At 36.7% G+C, this 21,901-nt stretch overlaps 2 protein-coding genes across 11 annotated transcripts in view; both read left to right on the plus strand.

Annotated features, from left to right (window-relative positions):
* Positions 1-302: 302 nt before the first annotated feature.
* Positions 303-17,490, plus strand: NEK3 (NIMA related kinase 3). Of its 4 annotated transcripts, none has more exons than XM_081945260.1 (14): positions 303-1,091; positions 3,536-3,724; positions 4,522-4,615; positions 4,771-4,868; positions 6,045-6,128; positions 7,265-7,332; positions 7,452-7,538; positions 9,043-9,097; positions 9,681-9,881; positions 11,869-11,971; positions 13,063-13,167; positions 14,979-15,113; positions 15,872-15,992; positions 16,895-17,490. In XM_081945260.1, exons 2-14 carry the CDS (start codon positions 3,608-3,610, stop codon positions 17,013-17,015), a joined length of 1,389 nt encoding a protein of 462 aa, XP_081801386.1. In that variant the 5' UTR covers positions 303-1,091; positions 3,536-3,607; the 3' UTR covers positions 17,016-17,490. The 4 variants fall into 4 exon arrangements, with proteins under 4 accessions (XP_081801386.1, XP_081801388.1, XP_081801387.1 ...); XM_081945262.1 differs by having other exon boundaries at positions 11,872-11,971; XM_081945261.1 differs by having other exon boundaries at positions 303-669; positions 3,535-3,724.
* A 2,374-nt stretch (positions 17,491-19,864) lies between these two features.
* The window catches only part of NEK5 (NIMA related kinase 5), a 39,954-nt gene continuing 37,917 nt past the window's right edge, over positions 19,865-21,901 (plus strand). For 3 of the 7 annotated variants that reach the window (XM_081943524.1, XM_081943525.1, XM_081943530.1), the window contains exons 1-3: positions 19,908-20,008; positions 21,068-21,188; positions 21,785-21,881. In XM_081943524.1, coding sequence (XP_081799650.1) covers positions 19,992-20,008; positions 21,068-21,188; positions 21,785-21,881 — 235 coding nt within the window. In that variant the 5' untranslated portion in view covers positions 19,908-19,991. Of the gene's footprint in view, positions 20,009-20,195; positions 20,295-20,368; positions 20,491-20,785; positions 20,914-21,067; positions 21,189-21,784; positions 21,882-21,901 lie in introns of those variants that run through there. The other 4 variants (XM_081943526.1, XM_081943527.1, XM_081943528.1 and 1 more) reach the window with 4 other exon arrangements.

The following is a 21,901-nucleotide window of genomic DNA, read 5'->3' on the forward strand; positions in this document are numbered from 1 at the left end:
ATCATCAAGATGAAGAGCGAGAGGAGGAATTCTGGGAGTTGAAGTCCATAAGTCTTAAAGCTGTCAAGTTTGAACACCCCTAGGTTTTTTTTTTCTAAAGGGTTAGGGGTGCAAGGGTCTTGTAACTTGACAGCTTTAAGACTTGCGTGCTTCAAATGCCAGAGTTTCTGAGCCAGCATTTTGGTTGCTAAGCAAGAGCGTTGTTAAATGAATCTCACCACATTTTACAAGTTGGCCATGCTCACCCGGTCACATGGATAGCAAGCCACTCCCACAAAGCAGCCACACCTACAGAAGAGGTCTTAAATTTTTTTGAAACCCACCACTGACAGAACCCCTTCTTTTATTCCCAGCACTTGACCTCCCTATGATTGAAACGGGCTCCATTAACACAACCCCGTGAGCAGCAACAAGCTAGTAGTTTATGAGTTTACCAAAAAGTTCATGATCAAAATCAGTTCTAAAGGGATCCTTGGGAGAAAATCTACTCGGAGGAAACCTAGCTTCTGTCGGCGACCTTCTACCCCTCTTGCAAAACAAAGCTTTGTGCTTTCCATCGAAACCACGCCCTCGGGACCATTGCCTCCACCCTCTGTACTTTGTCTACGCCGCTGACCTCGCTGGGCCGAGAGGTGCAAAGAATCGCTCGATCAGAATTTGCAGCGTCTCGTAGGCCACCGGGGAGCGGGCGGGCGTCGTCAGAGAGAGGGCCATTGCGAGCCGGTTGCGTGCATGTAAAGTATACTAGTAAGAACAGGATCCCTACTTTACGGCTGCCTCAGTCAAAAGAGGAAAAAAAGCTCCCTTTTCTCCCATCAGCGGAACTGGCTTCCCTGAACGGGAATGTAGGGTGAGAATTACTAGCTGAATGCAGGGATGAGTTTGAGGTTTCTTCACGACGTTCAGCCTCCGCCCTCGCGTGCCTGAAAGGAGGGGTTGGAACAGTTCGTGTCCTTTGCCTCCCGAGCCAGCGACTGCATTCAGAACCGGCATGTCTCTTACTGAGAGTGAAAAACGCTATTAATGATAGTCTCTACATTTCTTGCTCTTGTAGAGCTAAAGCGAAGGAAATAAAGCCTACTGCACTTCGGGTTTGTATTCCACCTACTTCCGAAATCCTGTGTGTGTGTGGATTTGGGGGGGGGGGGTGCGGCGCTGAAAAAATGCCCTATGTTGGTCAACACTCTGTCCTTCATTTTCTTGGTGTAGTAGTGTAACTGCTGCCTTTGGGGTTGATCACAACTTGGGTGCTTGGCCACCAAGCAAGTATTTATGACAGTTACATTGTCCAGTTGTATTGTCCTAGGATCATCATTTACGAGCTTTCCAGCCAGCTTTTGACAACATAGTCAATTCGGGGAATTGGATTCGCTTAATGACCATGTGATTCACTTAACAACCATGGCAAAAAAGTGGTAAAATTGGGCACAACTCACTTAACAGCCATCTTGCTAGTTCCAGTTGTGGTCATAAGTCAAGGACTACCTATAGACATGATTGATATGGGTTTCAGTTTAACGATTATGGCTGAACACAAGCACAATGCCCCAAAATTATCTCCTTGATCTATCAGAATTGGATGAAGAAACAGAGACATACTTAGAAGTAGATTGAATGTTGCCCAAGAAAAGGATTAATTGGGTTCACTCATTGAAGTTGACTAATATTTAAATTTCTTTACAGAGATAAGAGTATAAAGCAGGAAAATGGTGACGTGATGTCACCAGGTATTTGCATCACATATTGGGACATGATTGATAAAAATAATGTATTTTTTACATAATAATCTCATGATTTTGATGACACTGCAGCTTGTAATAGCTGTCTATGCATCTCTTGGAAATCTGATGTCTTGAGATTATTCTGCTTGGTGGTGTAGGAGTTATTCCTATTATATTTCATTTATATATTTTTGGAAAAATCACTTCCATCAAGGGAAACCAAAGAGTGTAGGGTTAAATAAAGAGATCTGCATTATCCAGAGGTCTTCAGTTAGCAGATTGGAAAAATAGCTAAATTGGATAATTACTGGTTATACATATAAGTACCGTATTTTTCAGAGCATAAGACACAGAGGAGTATAAGACTCACCAAGGGTTTGAAGAGGCAAATTAAAAAAAAAAGTAGGTAGATAGAGGAAGAGAGCGGGAGAGAGAGAAATACAGTAGGTAGGTAGGTAGGGAGAGAGAGTAGGTAGGTAGGTAGGTAGGTAGGTAGGTAGGTAGAGGGTTAGAGAGAGAGAAAGAAAGGTAGGTGAGAGAGAGAGAGTAGGTAGGTAGGTAGATAGAGAAATACAGTAGGTAGGTAGAGAGAGGGTAGGTAGGTAGGTAGAGGGAGGGAGAGAGAAGAGAAATACAGTAGGTAGGTAGGGAGAGAGAGAGAGAGTAGGTAGGTAGGTAGAGAGAGAGAGAAATACAGTAGGTAGGTAGAGAGAGAGTAGGTAGGTAGGTAGGTAGAGGGAGAGAGAGAGAAATAGGTAGGTAGAGAGTAGGTAGGTAGGTAGGTAGGTAGGTAGGTAGAGGGAGAGAGAGAGAGAGAAATACAGTAGGTAGGTAGGGAGAGAGAAAGAGAGTAGGTAGGTAGGTAGAGAGAGAGAGAGAAATACAGTAGGTAGGTAGAGAGAGAGTAGGTAGGTAGGTAGGTAGAAGGAGAGAGAGAGAGAGAGAGAGAGAGAAATACAGTAGGTAGGGAGAGAATAGGTAGGTAGGTAGGTAGGTACATAGAGGGATAGAGAGAGAGAGAAATACAGTAGGTAGGTAGGGAGAGAGAGAGAGAGTAGGGAGAGAGAGAGAGAGAGAGAAATACAGTAGGTAGGTAGAGAGAGAGAGTAGGTAGGTAGGTAGATGCTTCCAGGTCTATTTATCCGTGTGCTGGAGAAGAAAACCGCTGACAACCTGCAGCACCTAAGATTTGTTTCTGCCGGTACAGCACTTAATCAATCTAATTCTCATCAATCACTCTAAAGAGCTTTCCGAAAGGAAAAAACTAAACTAAAAAAACCTAAAAAACAACCTCCCCAAAATGGGTCCTTTTTTTTTCAAATAAAAGGCACGAATAGCCTTGGGGGGGGGCTTGCATAGTGCTCCTGGGGGGTGCAAAAACGAGCAAAAAATGGCCCGTTTTTCACGAAAACAGGCCCGTTTTTTGTCAAAAAAATTGCATGCATAGCCTTGTGAAGACCTATAGAGTACTGCTGGGAGACTGGGGTGGCAAAACCATTTTTTGCTCATTTCTGCCCTCCCCAGCCCCCAGGAGCTCTCTGAAAGCCTCCATAAGGGTATGCACTGCGATTTTTGCGAAGGGGACGGGGCTTCGGGAGGCAAAAAAATGCTATATTCGATGTATAAGATGCACCCAGATTTTCAGCCTCTTTTTTGAGGAAAAAAGGTGCGTCTTATACTCTGAAAAATACGGTATATAAATACTTTAATAATTTGCAAAGCTTTTAGTTTTGAAGTTGGAGAGAGAGAAATGGAGTATAGCATAAAGATGAATTGATAACCATGTCTTTTATTATTTTGATACTTGTTACTAGGAAATTTTGGTGAAAGGAAACATTGAACCTGCTGAGCTTTCTGAAGACAAAAACTGAAGCAGTTTGATTATCATGGAGAATTACAATGTACTAATGGAACTTGGGGAAGGATCATTTGGTAGAGTCCTCTTAGTCCAGCATAAAAGCACAAGACAGAAGTATGCAATGAAAGAGATAAGACTTCCCAAGGTAACTACTTCCTTCCCTAAATTCTTCTCTTTTACCCATATAATCCCACTAGTTAGAGCATTGCAATACTTGTCAATTGGCTTTCATGTACAATTCAAAGTGTTTGTTGTTACCCTTAAAACTCTTTATGGTTCAAGAAAGATATCTGTGGAACCACCTATTACTAAGAGTATATTGCTTGTCCAACAAGAATAATTTCCATCCAGGTACCTTTGCTTAAAGAATGCTACCTTCAAGGATCATGGAAGCAAGCTAGTTTAATAATTTCTGGTATAAGATTGTGCCCAAACCAAGCCCAGGATACCAAGAGATTATGGTTAAAACTTTTGTCTCGTGAGTTCTCAGTTTCATCTGAGATGAAACATTTATAATTACCGTAGCTGATCCCCATTTAACAACTACCATTGCCTTCAGATATTTGATTGATAATAAATAATAAGACAACTTTTGCATTACTGGTGCCCTGAACGAGGACCTTGTTATCTCAAGAAATTGCTCTGCTCTCTAACTTTCTTTGTTCTGGTGGCAATGTCTTGTTAAATAACCTTTTTCATTTGCTTTTTATCAAATTTTTGCTTAATTTTATATACTGATTCCCTTTGCTAAATGGTTGGTTCTTTGTGATTTTTTCTCTCGCTGCTGTAAATTTCTTTTGAAGGATGCTTTTAAATTGGTTTAAAAATATTATTTTAGTATATTCATAAATATAAAGCCACCTTGATGAGCAAAAGCAAAAAATACAATAAGGAAAGTATAAAATAATGATTTTTTAAAACTTACAAGTAATATATTTTTAGTCTGTCTTCCATATAGAAAAGTCCTGGAATGAATCTATAATATTGGCTAAAATGAATCATCCAAATATTGTAATGTATGCAGACTCTTTTGAAGGTAAATATGCGCATTTTAATAATTAATATTACATGTTATAATTGCATGATTCAATTTGCTGAATTGCAAATGTCTTTTCATCTTGTTGATGTTTACTCTTCGTTACATTTCACTTGATGTAATACTAATGAATTTTAAAATTATTTAAAAATTAGCCGATGGACATTTGCATATAGTGATGGAATATTGTGATGGCGGAGATCTCTTACAAAAGATTAAATTTCAGAAGGGGAAATTGTTTCCTGAAGATATGGTAAGAATCCAAATATATTTAAATTTTTAAATAATTGAAATGGGAAACTTTGATGAATGTTGGGGTAGGTGTTCATAGGCTGTAGAGAAATAGTCTCTCCTTTATTAACACCCCTTGATTTATAGTTGTAATCATAGTAGTAGACCAAAAATGTTTTAAGGTAGAACTAAATACAAAGAATATAAAGTACAAAGTAAAAGGGATAATATTTTCATGATTATGCCACTTACAGCCCAAAACCAGGAAATTGGTATCAGCTTTTCCAATTAACCAGTGTTATGAAATGGCATCCATTTTTGAGAGCCACATGTCCCTTAATCAGGTAAAATTTGTTAGTCTGGAAAGATGCTCCAAACTCCTGCATTTTAGCTTCTGCAGCTAAACACAGTTCTCTTTCTACAGGGACACTAATACTTTAGTGTCCCTGTAGAAAGTTTCTTTATACAATATTACACAATCTTTTATATCAGCATGGCAGATCAGGCAGAATTTATAACTTTTCATTTTGAAAAGTAAATATTTTAAAGAATAAATCACTTCAAAATTATATTTTGTTTTTTGTACATATTTTGCATGGCTGTATTTGTAAAAGATAAAGGACTGTTTTCATCTTTTAGAATCTGGAAATGTAGATCAGTGGCCCTCAACCTTTTGGGCACCAGGGACCGGTTCCATGGAGAAAGGTTTTTCCATACACCGGAAGGGGCATGGTTTCATGTGCTGCCTGTATCCCACGGATGGAGGTTCGCTTGTTGCGCAGACTGGTTTCTGGCATGCTGTGGCCCTGTACCAGTCCACAGACGGGACGGGGGGACGGGGACACCCTACTGTAGATGGTATCCATATACACTTCTTTTGATTTCAGGTTTGAATAAGGGTTTAATGAAACATTTTTAGATGCAGTAAAGTATCATTTCTATGGTGGAACATGTTTCAATGTTCCACCATAGAATCCAATTTAAAACTTCTTGGAGATTAACCAGGTTCATATATAAACTAAGGACTGAATTAGTAGTATCCACAGTACCAATGCAGATTAGCAGTAGAATATTTTGAAGTAGTTGCTTGATTTCACATATTGTATCAAATTGTATGGCTACTGACCAATATCATTGTAGAGTACTTGCTTTTATAGTTCAGTTCCTTTTCATTTGCTGTATTTTGTCTCTCTCACAGATACTTAAATGGTTTGCACAAATTTGTTTGGGTGTAAATTATATTCATGAGAAACATATATTGCACAGAGATATCAAATCAAAGGTAATTTGAATTTCCTCAGTAGGTTTTACTATAAAATTACTACCAGGCATTTCCTGTTTAGAAAGTTGAAAACTATAAAACCATCTTTACTATAAATGTCAGTTTATTATTGCTTTAATTATGTACAAATATTTATATGTATTCCCTTTTTTATCAAACCACACACATACCTATAACAAAGGGTACCAGTATTTTCCAAGGCATCTCTGTTCATGCTCACTGGATTCCTTATTGACTTAAATTAAATAAAATATTATGTTAATTGAAATAAATCAATAGTTTTCATACTGCATATCAAGGCACAAGCCTTTAATATCAGGGTGATCCATGCTCCATAAATTTCTAATTGGTATCGTAATGCAGAGAGCTGGTTACTTTCTGATAAATGAATGAGTTATTACTGGTAATATCCACTTTGACAGATATTCTAAAATAGGGAACTTATTCATTGACCGTGCTCCCTGAACATGGTCTCAAAATTCCAAATGTGTCCCCTGCCTCCAGAATGGCCTGTCTCTCTTGTTTGAGTCCAAGTTCACAGTCAAATAGAGGTATGTGCTTTGTCCAATGAGATAAGTATAGAGATTATTTGAAGTCCATTTGTGTGAGGTTCATCATCTGAAATAAGTTAATTCTTTTTAATGTGATTTACTAAGGGAGTTTTCAATTTAAGATGAGTTGGGACATCGTGATTAATATTTGGAAATAATAGTAGTAAGAGGAAGAAGAAAGCAAGGGCATCTTGGGTTCAACTTCAATCCCAAAACATCTGGAGCCATTGGCATTGGCAAAATGAGTCAGTCAATTGCAAAAGGCAGTTTCATTGGGAACAGCTTCCATTCTGCAACAATATCTTTAACACCATCAAACAACATCAACTGCCTACCCAAGGACTCAATGGGTGGATAAAAATGTGAGATCCAGGCTAAATATCTGATTGATTCATTCTGTGTGATGAACCATAATAATGAAAAGCATTAATTATATTTATTAATGAACCTTAATCTAGAACATGGAATTAAACAGTATATACCGTACTATTAATAGGGTCATAAAATAGGGCTGATGCTATAAATACAAATGGTAATACACTGTACAGAGAATGAAATCCATCTTATTTCTGTTTCATAATATAGAATGTATTTCTCACACAAAATGGAAAAATAAAACTGGGAGACTTTGGATCTGCAGTTCTTCTTAAAAGGCAAGTATATGTTAAATTGTGCCTAGAAATTTGTTTTGACTTAAAAAAAATCTAATAGCTGGTTGCTGTTGGAATATTCATCAGTTCATCACTAACATTTATATTTGTTTTTGGACTAGCCCCATGGCATATGCTTGTTCATATGTAGGGACCCCTTATTATGTGCCTCCAGAAATTTGGGAGAATTTGCCATACAACAATAAAAGGTAAGAATTAATCAAAATCTATAAGGTTCTTGATTTTAAAACTCTCTAATATTGGAGAACTAATGGAAAAATTGTATAAAGTGCTCACAATTTGAGAAGATTACTCAATTTACAAACATAATTCCAAATTAAATATTTTTATGCATTTGTGGCAAGGAATAACAGATAGAACTTAAAAAATGAATTTTCTTTAAAATATTTTTAAATAATGTAAGTAGGGGGGAATGTATTCTATACAAAAGATAACTTCATAAGGAAGTTTTAATAACCTCAAATCTGAGGGGGATCCTTATAGCATGTTAGAGTTAATGTCCCCCCCAAATTTAGAAACAATTATATAAGTATCTTGGTTATGTGACATGGAGCCTGACTGCTCAAGAAAACATTCTTGGGTGGAGCAAACAGATCCTATTGGACTGATTTTTTAATATGGTGTTTAAATTACTAAGTGCATGTTTACAGCCCATAAATAGAAACTCCTCTTTGGAGAAACCATTTAGTAGTTTGACTTTTTCTCTCCATCTATTAACTTTTGTTACGTTACTGTATAATTTTTTAATCGGTGACGATAATAACACGTTTGATTTGATACCACCAAGTGATCATAATCAAGTGATCCTCTAAATAAGAGAATTAATCAATCAATTAATCAATCAATTGCAACCTTCCTTTCCTACATTTAAGAGGCTAGGCTGCCAATAAAAGAATCAATAGCACAGGAGAAAACTATAATACAGTACAACAACTCAAAAGTTACTATCTCAAATGTTGGCAGGAAGATATTAAAATTATACTTACTCATCCCTCCCAAATAAACTTAGTAGGAATATGCTGCTTCTGAAAAAAATAAACTCAGTCTCATTCAGGAAGAATTCTGATATTGAAAATAGTAGCATTAATAGTAATCAAAGGAAACATGTTCTAGTAAGAAACTGAGTAAGAGAAGATTTTCTCTTCACCTTCTCCATGCTGTCCTTTAAATTACATCAATCTTGTTCTATTGGCAGGATCAGAATTGAGCTCATTTGTCATCGTGTCTAGTTGCATTTTAATTTCAACATCTAACATGTTGATTTGCTATGGGAGAAAAACAACATTTTGGTAGGGTTCAAGAGCCTATTTAAGATTTCCTTCTATTTTCTGCTTCAATGCTTTATTGCTTCTCTCTTCTAGTTTCTCCTCATTAGTGTTTAGAGGGGGGAAAGTTCAGCAACCCCTGTTTTCTATAATTCTTTATTTTGTTATATTAAACTCTTGTGATTACAACAATTAGGAAGAACTGCCTCACATTACAATACATGTTTTTGCAGTACCCAACATTCTATCTGACATGGCTATTTTTAATTCCTCATGCAGCACTTTAGAAAGAAAAAAGAAAAAAAACCTCATAACTTATTTTTAGCAAAATAAATATATAAAATAAAATTTTAGCAAACTTTTAGCAGAATTTTTATTCACACTAATTGTGATCTCAAGCTAACATATTTAAATCTTGCTTTTCTAGTGATATTTGGTCTCTGGGCTGTGTTTTATATGAGCTGTGTACCTTAAAACATCCAGTGAGTATTCTTTTTTTATGTTTTATTTCCAGGAAAATATGCAGTTTCTATGTGTTTTCCCCACAGTGAGCAACACTTAATTTTGTAACATATACATACTGGAATGTGTATAGAACAACATAATGTAGCTTGATCTAATGACACTAATAATTAGCCCTGTAGGCCACATAATAAACATGCAAAGAAATAAGTGAGATTGAAAAGCAAAAAATACAGCATATCTTAAGTGTCAGGTTTCATATCAGAGACGAAAACAAATCTTAACTCCCCAGAGACTAAATCCCACATTCAGAATGTTTATGAGCAGAAATCTCATTGATCTGAAACACCTAGATTATTTTTTTATTTTTGAGAAGAATGAAATCAAATAACAGAAAATATCTGCCAAGTTTTCCCAAGCTTAGGAATCACTGGTTTCTGTCGCACTGCCTTTATTCCTGACAATATAATTCTTATTTCCAATATATCATGCACTGTTAGAATTGTGCAAAAATGATATGAATAAATTTTTGTAGAGTTTTTAATAAACTAAAAATGTTAGTACTACTAAACTGTATGTTTTTCCTGTATTTGTTAAATTTAGTTTCAGGCTAAGAGTTGGAAACATCTTATACTTAAGACATGTAAAGGATACTACAATCCACTTCCATCACACTATAGCTATGAGCTTCACTATTTGATAAAGCAGATGTTCAAGATGAATCCCAAGTACCGCCCATCAGCTAGTACAATTCTTGCAAGAAAGTGCCTGTCAAAATGTATTGGACAATCGTCATTACCAGAGGTAATAGCATATAAATGAATATTGTATTTGGGTCAGAGGTAGGAACGGTGCTTCATGCCCCATGTGGGCACACTTGCTGTACCTAGTGACAGCTCTTTAGAAAGTTACAGCTTTTCCTTGGCAGAAACAGTTGCCACAGTCATTCACAAAAATGTGAGTTAAGGAAGCGCTGTCTTTGTATGAGTTCCTCTCTCCAAGTTTCTTCTCCAAAGGTACCACATCAGCATATCAAAGCATGCCCAAATTACCCATTCCACTGCAAACTGGACCAGCTGTAGTTTCCATGAAGTCTCCAAGGACAGTCCCACATGGAGTGTATTACATTGGTGTAACTGTGAGATGACTAGTGTATGGGTTACGATTTGAAAAGCCTCCCAATCTAGAAACAAGCATATGTGATGCACTGGATGTAGTTGGGCTGAGGCCCTATTGGCTACAGCTACCACCTGATCTTTGAGCAGGAACTGTGAGATAACTCCATATTGGGAAGCAGTTTTAAATGGGGAAGTGCAACTCAATCCCAATCTAAAAATGAAAAGTCTCCATTCCCAGATTTGGGAGGAGGAGGAGGACAAAAATCCAGTCATTTTGTTTTCACAAGATTGAGGGTTTTCCTGTAGAAGTTAATAGGAGGCGAGAGTGCATCAAGCTTTGAGGCATCCCACAGATGAGGGGCTCATTATGAGACTTCTCCCCCTTGCTTACACTGACTGGAATTCACCACCAACTGGAATTCACCACCAATTCACCACCAACTTGGTTTAGGAATTATGCTGCCCATAATTCCTAAACCATGCAGCTGATGCAGGATACTGTGATTGAGCATATTGAAAGCCACTGAGAAATCACAAGGATGGACATACCACCATTCTGGCATCATCAGATGCTATCAGCTATGTGACTAATGCCATCTCCATACTGAATCCACCCTAAAACTAGGGTGAAATACACCTAGATAATTGGCTCCCTTCTAACCACTTCTCAAAAACTTCCTTAAAAGGATTGATAATTATCCCAAATCACCAAGGCGAAAGATGGCTTTTTGAGGAGGGGGTACACTACCAGCATCTACAAGATTGAAAGAAACACTTTTCTCTGAAAGAAGCTTGCACAACTGTGTGAACTTGGCAATAGGTTACCTCCCAAATACCTTTAGTAGTGCAAGAGGGGCCTAGGTCTATCAAGCAGGTAGCGGTCCTCGTTGCTTAGAGGATCCTGCCACATCACTATTTGATGTCAAATAGTGTATGACATCAGAGTCACACACTATTTCATCCTAGATAATTTCACAAGACCATGACCCAGGCACTTTAAATGGACTAGCCCATTCAGACTTCAACTCTGAGCAGACTTGATAATTGGAGCACTCTTCACAATGTCCCTGCCGATATTTCTGTAACCCATCCCTCTCCAGCAAGATCATAGCATCTTAAACTGGGCTGGTGGATAATTGTTTACCATTCTAATCATCACAGCATAATCCTGAATATGGACTTTTATGTTCAATCAGGCTTTGTCTTTCTCGAACAGTACTTCAGGAATCTATTCTGGCACTTCGCTTCCTTAAACCAAATCATTCTTTTTTACAGTGAATGTCACTTGGCATTTGAGATCAAGACTCTTTTTTGTCTTTGACAGCATACCGTTTAATTACTAAATAGTTGGTATTCAGAAATGTGTTTAATTTTTTCCCCTGATAAAAAGGGATGTATTTAAATGACTTTTCCCACAGAACATATTTTTCTTTCCTGATTCTCCTGAGAGTAGATACTTCCCCCCTCCTTGTCTTACTCATATTCAGTTTTTACATCTGCTAAAGAGTTTTAAGGATCAGCCTGAGCAAATATATTGACCATATGTGGAGTGAGCATAAGAGCACAGGAAAGTCTTTTTATGTAAATGAATGCTTACTCATATAATATAGAGTATAGTATGACTCTCAACTTTATTTAGGTTGTTTAGTTAATAATGATATCTTAATCTTAAGAAGGAGGTTGGTACGTGTGCAGGAAGCAAGAATTCAGTGACAGAAGTCGTCTCCAAGAACTTCAGTGAAATGGAATTGAAGAAAACAAGTGTGGATCAAAAAGGTACCGTATATGTTGAATTCAGAAATGATCTGTTTGGAGACCATGGTCTGAGATTAGTTTTCATAAAAGTGTGTGGCCTACACCACCAATGTAGATGATTAAAGCTTTTCTGACAATTCAGTGAGACTTGTTTCTGAACAGGATTGCACTTTCAAACAATAAAGAAGATTGGTATGTATATCATAGTGGAGATTTTTTTCAAACACCTTTTCCTTAAAGTTCCAAATGTAGTCTTTGTTTATGAATGAAGACAAATATATGTGTCCATAGGATGATGTTACAGAATCCAGTTTGGGTCAGTCATTGGGACCAGACCCAGACTCTTCAGCTTCTGCTAGAGAGAAGTTCCCTGAGGATAGGCTCGAGCACTAATCCGAAAGCTCGAAAGACTAAAACTCTGGTCCCACTGATTGGATCCTACAATTTTCTTTACTTTCTTATATTTTAATGCTTAAAACTTTTTTTAAAATTATGGGGCAGGGTTATAGAAGATAAAATCTGAATTGTGTGAGCCAAAGATTATTCAACGGGAATTTTTTTCTCTACTTCCTGAAGATATTTGTGCTTCTCCAATATATTCTTGAAAGTCTGAAACATTTAGTACAGATAAGAACAACTTCTACGATATTAGGGTTGGGTTAGGGATGTCCTGGATGCCATCACAAATTGTCATCTTCAGCCAAGCGCTACTGGAATTACCATTTTTGGCTTGCATATTTTTAGATTTTAGATTTTAAAGGCAGAAATAGGAGAGGGAGACAGCACTATCATTATCATTATGCCTAAAATTACACCACAAAATTTGGTCATTTGTGTTTCCAGTCAATGGCAAGATACTGGATCCTGGGGGTCCACAAATAGGATGCTGGAGGTACCTCTGCCTTAGAAGCAGATTGGTAGGAAATAAAGATTAATATGAAAAAAAAATCACTGTTGTTTCTACAAAATTATTCTTTTTCAAGGGTTTAACCACATTTCAGCCATACAAAATACTATACTGTTAGAGTTAGGGAATATTTGAGGATTCTATCAAATTTTCCTAAAGCGTTTCTTTAAAAGATTTTTCCAAAGACTGTATTGTTTTTTTCCAGAACATCATAGACAAAAATGGGAAAAAGGAAGATGCAGTACAGTGATCAAAATTTTAGAAAATGCACCTTTACTTTCTTCCAGTATTGCAACCATGGAGGACACAGGTAAGATAATGTGCATCTTTATTTGCATATTTTATATTATTTGCCATTAGAGACACGTTTAAAGATGGTATTCTGTCCCACGCCTGCCCCAATAATCTCAGCTTGTGTAAGAGACAATGAGGTGTAAGAAGAACCACTCAGATGTTGAATGAGAAACTTTCAGGACTCCATTTTCAGCACAGAGTGAGAATACAGATGAAATCGTGGGTGAGTTTCCCCCATAGGTAAAATTGCAGACATCTTCAGCCAAGCGCTACTGGAATTACCATTTTTGGCTTGCATATTTTTATGTCAGTGCGCAGGAAAGAGAAATAGGTTCCCCAAACCTGTTAAATCTACAAATTATTTAAAAAGCTGGGACAAAAGAATACTATTTTAAGGGTGTGAGGGGAAACCAGAGGGAGAAAAAAGTTCTGTTTGATTAATTAGATAATTCTGCATTTAGGTTATCCATAATATTTCACTAATTTATCTGGAAACAGGTTTTGCCCTGATCTGGGAGAATGATGCCAGACATCAGAGTGGTGGGAATGGTACTAGAAATTGACTCCAGAAAACAATGTCAGTTTTAAATTAATGCTGTCTTCTCAAATCTAGGTGGGTTTATGATTTGCCTGCTTTAGTGTCATTTGTTTCCAACTTCTCTGCTACTTTTGGCATCTTTTGGGGAGGGCAGAAACCAAGAGTAGGGTAGAGATGGTAATTCTCAAAGAGTTCAGAAAGATTGGGTTCATTCTAAACTGAGGTTGATGGTTGTTACCCTTTTTGGCGATATATACTGTGGATAGTAGATAGGGCAGACACAGGTCATTCTCTGTGTGTAAAAATCTTGAACTTGGCTTCACTGAGAGATGTGTTACAAACAAGATCTTAATGATTATTTAGATTGACTATCTCACCACCGGCCATAAGTAGTCTCTTAGTGGGTCATCACTAACCATTAAAAGGTGAGTCTGCTTGAATAATGTACATTATCCAAGAGCCCATTAACGCTTTTCAAACATTTGTGATTGAAAGCAAATAGTAAGAAAAAAAGTTGTTACATACTGTAATTGTACATTTATAACTGCAGTTTCAACATCTTTGTTGTACATTTATAACTGCGCCCTTGCTCCCTGCGTCTGTGGGCGTGGCGATAACGAGCGTCCAAGAACTCCCTGCTGATCTCTGATTCACTGTCCCGTGACTCCTCCCCACTGCTCCAAGGCATAGCATCAGGAGCCCCCCTCCTTTGGCTCTCACCGCTGCTCCATGCCTCAGGCGCCTCCTGGTGGCCAACCAGACTCTCCGATCTTTGCTCAGAGTCAGAACCCTGCCCAAGATTCTCCTCATTCTCCAGAGCTGACTCATAGGGACCCTCACTCTCGGAGTCTGGTGGGAGCTGCAACGGCTCCTGCTGGGCCACAACACTGATGTGTACTTAATTTTAAAGATGCTAAAGCATATGATTTAGAACAATGAATTTAGGATAGTGAATTAATTGTACCCATAATGGGTCAGCTTCAGTGTACTTTCTTTCAAAAGATGAGCATGCTACAAAGCTGTACCTTGGCATGGGTTCATTAAACATATAATAGCTAAATAAATTGAATATATTTCTGCTTGTCCACCACCAAAATGGGAATTACTGGTTTAAATAAAAGAGTTTCATTTTTTGTGGCCTTAAGTTTATTTATGGTATGTATGTACAACATTACAACATTCTTTCTGGAAGGTTTTTAGCAATAATTTGTTTATTTTAAGTTCTATAGTTTGAGATAGGAAAAAGGATAATTTCTCCAGTAATACTATATTTCTGTTCTTTTAATTAGGTGGCTGTGTGAGAAAATATGATGAAAATGTCAAACGTAAACAGTGGGATAAGGAACCTTCACAGACTTTGATGAATATTCTTCACAATGCCGATGTTAACTTAGCTTTTAAGACATACACTATCTACAAAGCAGGTAAATCTTTTTTTTTCTCATCATAGTAAGAATTCCAGCTTTGAATTTTCTGGATGGCACTTTCAGTGGGAAGGTGGAACCATCTTTTGACATTTCAGCTGAACTAGTGGTTGGCCTTATAACTGCACTGGATGCTATTCTCCAAAATGGCAAATAGAGATTATAGTGTTGGCAGCGAAAGTGATGGAAATAGTGAATGTGCCCACCGTGGAGCAGCAGGACAGCCACATATCAGCTATTGCTGAATGCCCAGAGATTTGTTGTTGATCATGTGTCAATGATAGCAGAGCTTCAGAAGACCACTCTCTTGGCTGCAGCAACGATGATCAATCTTTTGCCTGCTGTTCCAGAATGAACTGGTCTACTTGCTCTCACTACCTTCTGAGGTTTTTAGGATAAGATGTGATCAAACCTTGGTGCTGAGTCTCAGGGGGAGCTAGAGTTAGCTGGTGGTTTTAGTATGGTTTGCAGGCAATGGGGATCATAGATGCTCTGGATGGAAGACATAAAGAGCAGGTGGGGGAGGGTTATCTTAGTTATAGAGTACTTGTTTGGTTGTTTCTTTTCATGAGGTCATTGATTTCTCCTGATGAGAATAGAGATGGTGGATGAGGAGACAGTGGGAATCGGCAAGTTGCGCTTAAGTGCTATGTAAAAAAATAAGGAACAAGACACAGTTTTATTGATTTTCTTACTGATTTTTAAAATACCGGAATAGAATAACCATGAATATTTGCACTGATTTTTAAATATCAAAGCCTCAGATGATCTACTGAGAGGACCACTCACAGGAGAGAACAACGCATCTGATGAACCAGATGGTGAAACTTTTATGGAGGATGCAGAGAGACTTGAACCTAGATCAGATGAAGAGGACACGTATGTTGAAATACAGTTTGAAAAACTAATTGTTGGGATTCTTTTCTATTCTTCTTCAATGTAAACATGTCTCATAAAAAATCCAATTGTAGCTTCATGCCATTTTTCAACTGTGGGTTGTATTTATCTAGTTTTAATTCAGATCCCCCCAACTCTACCTCTTCCCCCTGTGCCCCCCCAATTCTGTTTCAATCGGCAGAAGTCTTGTCCCTCAATGTGATAAATTCCTAATTTGATTTAGGAGCAGGTATACTATAACAAGTAATATGTGGAACAAATTTTGAATCATAAATTTTATGATACATGAATTTCATTATAACCCCATGGAATTATAGTCTCTCTTAAAACATGAAAAATGGGAAGTCTTCATGAGTGATCTGTCATACCGTGTATTATGTTATCACCAGAACATGACATTTGAACTCAATCTGCCTTTTATGTAAGAACATAGTGGTTGTTACAAATTTATTATTCTATATTTTTAAGGAGCCCACTAGCACAGAGAAGTATTTGATTTATACCTTGCAGTTTTTGTGTACAAAAGAAATATTGAAATTATTAAGAACAGAATCCTAAAGCTGCTGTATGACCAATGAAAGTTCTCCAAAAAGCAGATAGGCAAAATTAAAGAGAACATAAATATATAAATATTTGCTTTAGACATTCCAAACTTTCCTCAGAGAAAAATAATCTCTTTCAAGCACATATTATATATGCATTTTGACTGTTATAGACAACAGAATAGATTGTACAAAAGAATTTATAGAATAATTTTAATGGTAAAAATACTTCCTTGGAGTCCTGAGGGTTTCTAATCAGAAAATATATGTATTTAGTAGTTATGGATTTCTTTAAATGATAATCTCCCTTTCCTTTCTTAATTGTTCTTTATATTTTCATAGGGATTTTGAAGCAGATGATGATCCAGACTGGATTTCTGAATTGCAAAAGATGATCAAACCCATGGAACTGAAGAAAGAAGTACCATTAGATAGTCCAGTATCAGTGCAAAAATATTGCTGAACCATTTCTGAAACTAGCAGTAACAAACTAATTGACACATAATGGTTTCAGATATATTTCTTTGAGAAAGCAAATTTAATTTAAGTTATTTTTAATGTAAAAAAGGTATAGCAATTACTTTCTTCTTCAAGATACTAAAATAAGCATTTTAACACAGAATTCTTTACTAAGTATAGACATATTCTGTCAAAATTGGAAATATGTCAAAATCAGAAGTGTACTATATTAGAGGACAGACTAGAATTAGCACAATCTGAGATATAGATAGCAGAATATTTCATGTTGTCCCTCTCTGTCATTTCATATTCCTAGGCCTTTGGGAGTGCTGGATTTACGGTGACTAGGCTTCAGGGAAGATTGAGTCTGGAGTTCAGAATCTAGATCAATATTAACATTATATCTCATTTTTTATTTGATTGTGTGTTTTGAAATTGTTAATAAACCTATTCATTTCAATTCTTCCTCATTTCCAAAATGATATCTTCTGGAAACTTGTCTTTCATTACTATGATTTCAGGAGCCAAGTATTTCAAGTATTTCTGCTTCTTATTCTTCAGTTATATAAACTTAATTCATTGAATGCAGTTAGGGAGCTGGTGCTTTGAGAGCCCTACTTATCCTAAACAGGAAACCCAAGGACTTGAACAGTTGGTCCTCAGCAGGATAGATATTGGCAGCATAATCACCAAACAAACAACCCTGCCACTACACTGGTGTCCTATCAGGATTTTTGCCTTTGTTTATTTCAAACATTTATATAGCTTCCCATCTTGTACTAAATTCTGAGCAGCTTACGGTTGTTAAATAAATAATTATTAAATATATAATAAAATGAGTATGTAATTTTACTATAATTAGCATGTAGTTTTACATATATTTAATAATACATTATTTAATTTACTATATATAGTTATCTTAAAACATCCACAATTGGTGCTGATTGTCAAATGTATGTGCTAAATTTAATCTAGTAAAAATCATACTCTTTCAGACTCTTAATACAGTTTCCCTGAGCAGGATGTCAGTAGATGTGTTAAATTTCTTTCCATCTTAGGCAGCCTAGTTGATCATGCTGGGTATAAATTATGGAAGAGAATTGGAATAGATGTGTTAACTTTAGAAACGATCTATAAGCCATAATGTCAAAATTACATATGTCTGTTAGGTAAATAGAATGTGACTAAATTTGTTTATTTGTTTAATGTACATAAAAAAGTAGCTTCATGTAATTGTACCTATGTTATCATTTGTCCCCTCCCATAGATGCTCATGCTTAGACATTGTCCCTTAGTATAAAAACGTGTGGTGAAGTCTGAAAATGTTATAACAATACTTTCAAATCATTATTTTACACAATTGGTAAGCTACTCTATGTGTTTTAATTTATATTTTAGTGATGGTTATGGAGAAGGATTGTTTTTGTTAAGATGCTACCTAATTGATAAAAATCTCTGAGAGACTCAAGCATGCGACACATAAAAGATTCAGTATAAATTATTTTACAGGTGATCCCAAAATCTGAATCTCCGTTATCTTGCCTATGAAAGTTCATATGTTTATTGAGATTTTCGACTGAAGTGTACTGGTTGTTATCTGCTAAAAAGATGTCAATAAAAAGGACACAAAACTAAAAATCTCTTTGGGGGGGGGCTTTCATGTACTTACTTACTTACTTTACTTTATTCATATTTATAGACCGCCCCCTCTCCCAAAAGGGACTCGGGGCGGTGTACAGTCAATACATAAAAAATACATAAATAAATCGATATTCAAATATTTAAATACATGAATAGTTACTTAGATGGAGGAGGTACCACATTATGTATTTAACATACATTTAAATACATACTTTTTCATACAGAATATTATACTTTAGGGATTATATTCATTTTATATTACTTGAAGAGGCTGTACTAGTAAAAAGTACTCCAATAAATGTTACAGCTTTTGAAAAATGTTTTGGTGCAAGAGGCTCCCACCCAGAGGTGGAATGCTTCTGGTTCGGCCAAACTGATAGTGGCAGTGGTGGGAGGCTCCACCCACCCGCCTGGACACTTCTGCGCATGCGCAGAAGCTTTGCACGCGCACATGAGCACGAACGAATGGGTAGTAAACCGATTAGGAACTCAGCACTGCTCCCGCCCCCAGGATCCCTACTGAGATGTTAAAAGAAATATATTCTGATGAAATTTTTAAAGTGTTTCCCTAGCTTTGGTGACTTCCAAAGCATGAAGTTGCTTGGCAAGTGGAGCATTGATTAGAATTCTGTCAATTGAAGTTCACACAGTTTGAAATAAGACCTTCAATTATCTGGGAATAAATTCACATTAAACCAATCAAACTTTTAATAGATATTCACAGCGTAGCTTGGCTAAAGCAACATTCTGCCCTTTGCTTTTTAAAATTCTTGTATGAAATTATGAAGTAATTGGAAAGGGGGGGAGGAATCAACGAGGTGATTTTTTTATTTTGTTTCATCAAGCATGTATTGGATAACATAAGCATAAATATGATTTTAAATACATGAAATGGATATGAATAAAAAGCAACATTAGGACAGGGACGGTAGGCACATTGGTGCACTTATGCACGCCCCTTATACAGATGTCTCATGGATGGTGTGAGGTCGACAATAGACAGTAATGTGTAGTAATAGTCTGATGTGCAACCTAGAAATACTATTTTCTACGTGTCCTTCAGCCTGATACTACTAGTAGTTCTTTTCGATTACTATAATAATAGAATTATTTTAGAGGGATGATGGGAGCTGTACTTTTAACACACTGAAAGGCGTCAGATTGCGAAGGCTATGGAAACCGATTCATGACCCGGACAATAGGGCGGGGTGTAAAGAGAACACGCCTCCGCGGGCGCTGAAGAAGCTGCTGCTTCCACCGTCTGCGGAACTTAAGGTAGTCTAGGCGTAATAAGTGATATTTTCGATTCTGGGAGATTGTTCCGTTTTCCCATTTCTCAATGGCGCAGGAAAGCCGGTGGGTGAATAACGGAGAAAATAGCGCTGCGGAGCGCCAAGCAGGCAGAGAATCTGCGCGCGCGTCGGTTCTGTTTCCTTGGCAACAGAGAAGCAGAAGGGCTGAGAAAGGCGGGGAAATTCCCCGCCTCCCCGCAGAGGAAAATGAGCTTCACTCTTAATGAGGTTGTCTATTCAAACTGACATAGGTTTGCTCAGAAGTCAGCCTCACTAGATAACGGGCTTACTCCTGAGTAAAGTGTGTGGAAAGTTGTGGAGTCTGTATCCATTTTTAAGGTGCCTCAAGAGTAAGAGAATTGCTTAGTATTTATCAGTTGGCTAGAACTGCCACTCATCTCGAATTCACATCTGCAATTCTATATGAATGGGCGGATTGCTTAGGATCCTCACTTCGAGGGAAAATAGATCAAGGGATCCACTTTCTAAAGATATTCTGAATCTGCTTGGGAAGGAATCAAGGACAATTTAAATAACCAGTCAAAGGTCTTGTTATGATCTGTTATACAATATGTTTGCCACCTGTAGCTTTTTTTTTTCTGTCATGGGACTTGCATGCAGATCCTAAACTCTCTTCCATTTGGATCCAGCCACTAACCAGGGATCTGTTAAGCAGGCCTTTTCCAATCTGGTGCTGTCAGATTAATTAGAATGTAGCTTCCATTTCCCCAGAAGAGAAGATGATAGAAGAACATCTCTATGATACAAGATTGGGAAAGGCTGACTTAGAATAAGCCATAGGCTACAAACAGGGTGATTTTCACGTATAACACACTTTCATCCTCTTAAGTCCAAGAATTCTGTTATTTCATGCAGCCACATTTCATAATAATTCATCTGAAATGATTATAATTGCCCTTGTTTTGAGACTGCTTCACTTAAAAGGATAGGGATACTGCTCTTTCGGTTGTGAGTATCTGACCAAGAAAAATAGATACTATTAAAAAATTTAAAAGAAAAAAATCTACAAAGGAAAATTAAAGGTTACAATTTGAAATAAAGTTTGGTGTTTAAATATTAAGTACTATATTCTTTTTATTTTTGATGTTTCTGGAAAACTCAGAATCATGGATAATTATGTAATAATTAAAATGATTGGAGAAGGAGCATTTGGCAAAATATTCTTAGCCAGAAAAAAAGAGGACAATCAACAATGTGTTATCAAGGAGATCAATTTAACTAAGGTAATATCTTTTATAATATTTTTATGTAGCATGTTAATGTTTGGTCCAAGTTGAAGATGGCAATTGGATAGAAAGATCTCTCTAATGGCAGCAACAGTACCATTAGCAATATTTTAGACAGCTTAGAATTTGTTTAAATATTTGACATAGATTAAAGTTAAGTTCTGAAGAAGCATTTTTAATGTCTGCCAGACTGTTTGTGAGTGTTTATGATAATGAATTCAGTGTGTTATTTAGTCCAAACGCTATTGCTGTTTTTAAGTTTCCATGACAATTTAAAGTTCTAAAAATATTATATGTAGCCCTTTAGGGAAGTAGTCTGTTTCTTAAAGGATGTTGAAAAAAAGTGATGAAATGTGTTAAAGTAACTTTTAGTAATTTTTAATTGTGAAACAATGTTAATATAACAAAAAAAACAGTTCACATTAATTCCCAAGCAACAAGAACTTTTATTGGAAATATAAGATTTGTTCAGAGGTCATCAATTTAGGGAAAATTGCACTAAGCAGGGTTCAGAATCCTTTAACTATCTTTGTGGTATTCCTATAAAGTCACATAAATAATAACAACTTGTGTTGCATTCTTTTTAAATAAAGATGCCAAGGAAGGAAAAAGAATCATCTCAAAAAGAAGCAACTCTTCTAGCCAAGATGAAGCATCCCAATATTGTAGCTTTCTATGCTTCCCTTCAAGGTATTATTTTGATCTATAGT

The sequence above is a fragment of the Natrix helvetica genome (genome assembly GCF_964273705.1).
Source record: "Natrix helvetica genome assembly, chromosome: 2".
Classification (NCBI taxonomy): Eukaryota; Metazoa; Chordata; class Lepidosauria; order Squamata; family Natricidae; genus Natrix; species Natrix helvetica.

What these genes read in the sequence shown, in the direction of transcription:
- NEK3 (XM_081945260.1), top strand. Translation starts at nt 3,608, where the DNA reads ATGGAGAATTACAATGTACTAATGGAACTTGGGGAAGGATCATTTGGT. An exon ending in AAGAGATAAGACTTCCCAAG is followed by an intron (nt 3,725 to 4,521) that starts GTAACTACTTCC and finishes ATATATTTTTAG; the next exon opens with TCTGTCTTCCATATAGAAAA. An exon ending in TCTGCAGTTCTTCTTAAAAG is followed by an intron (nt 7,333 to 7,451) that starts GCAAGTATATGT and finishes TTTTTGGACTAG; the next exon opens with CCCCATGGCATATGCTTGTT.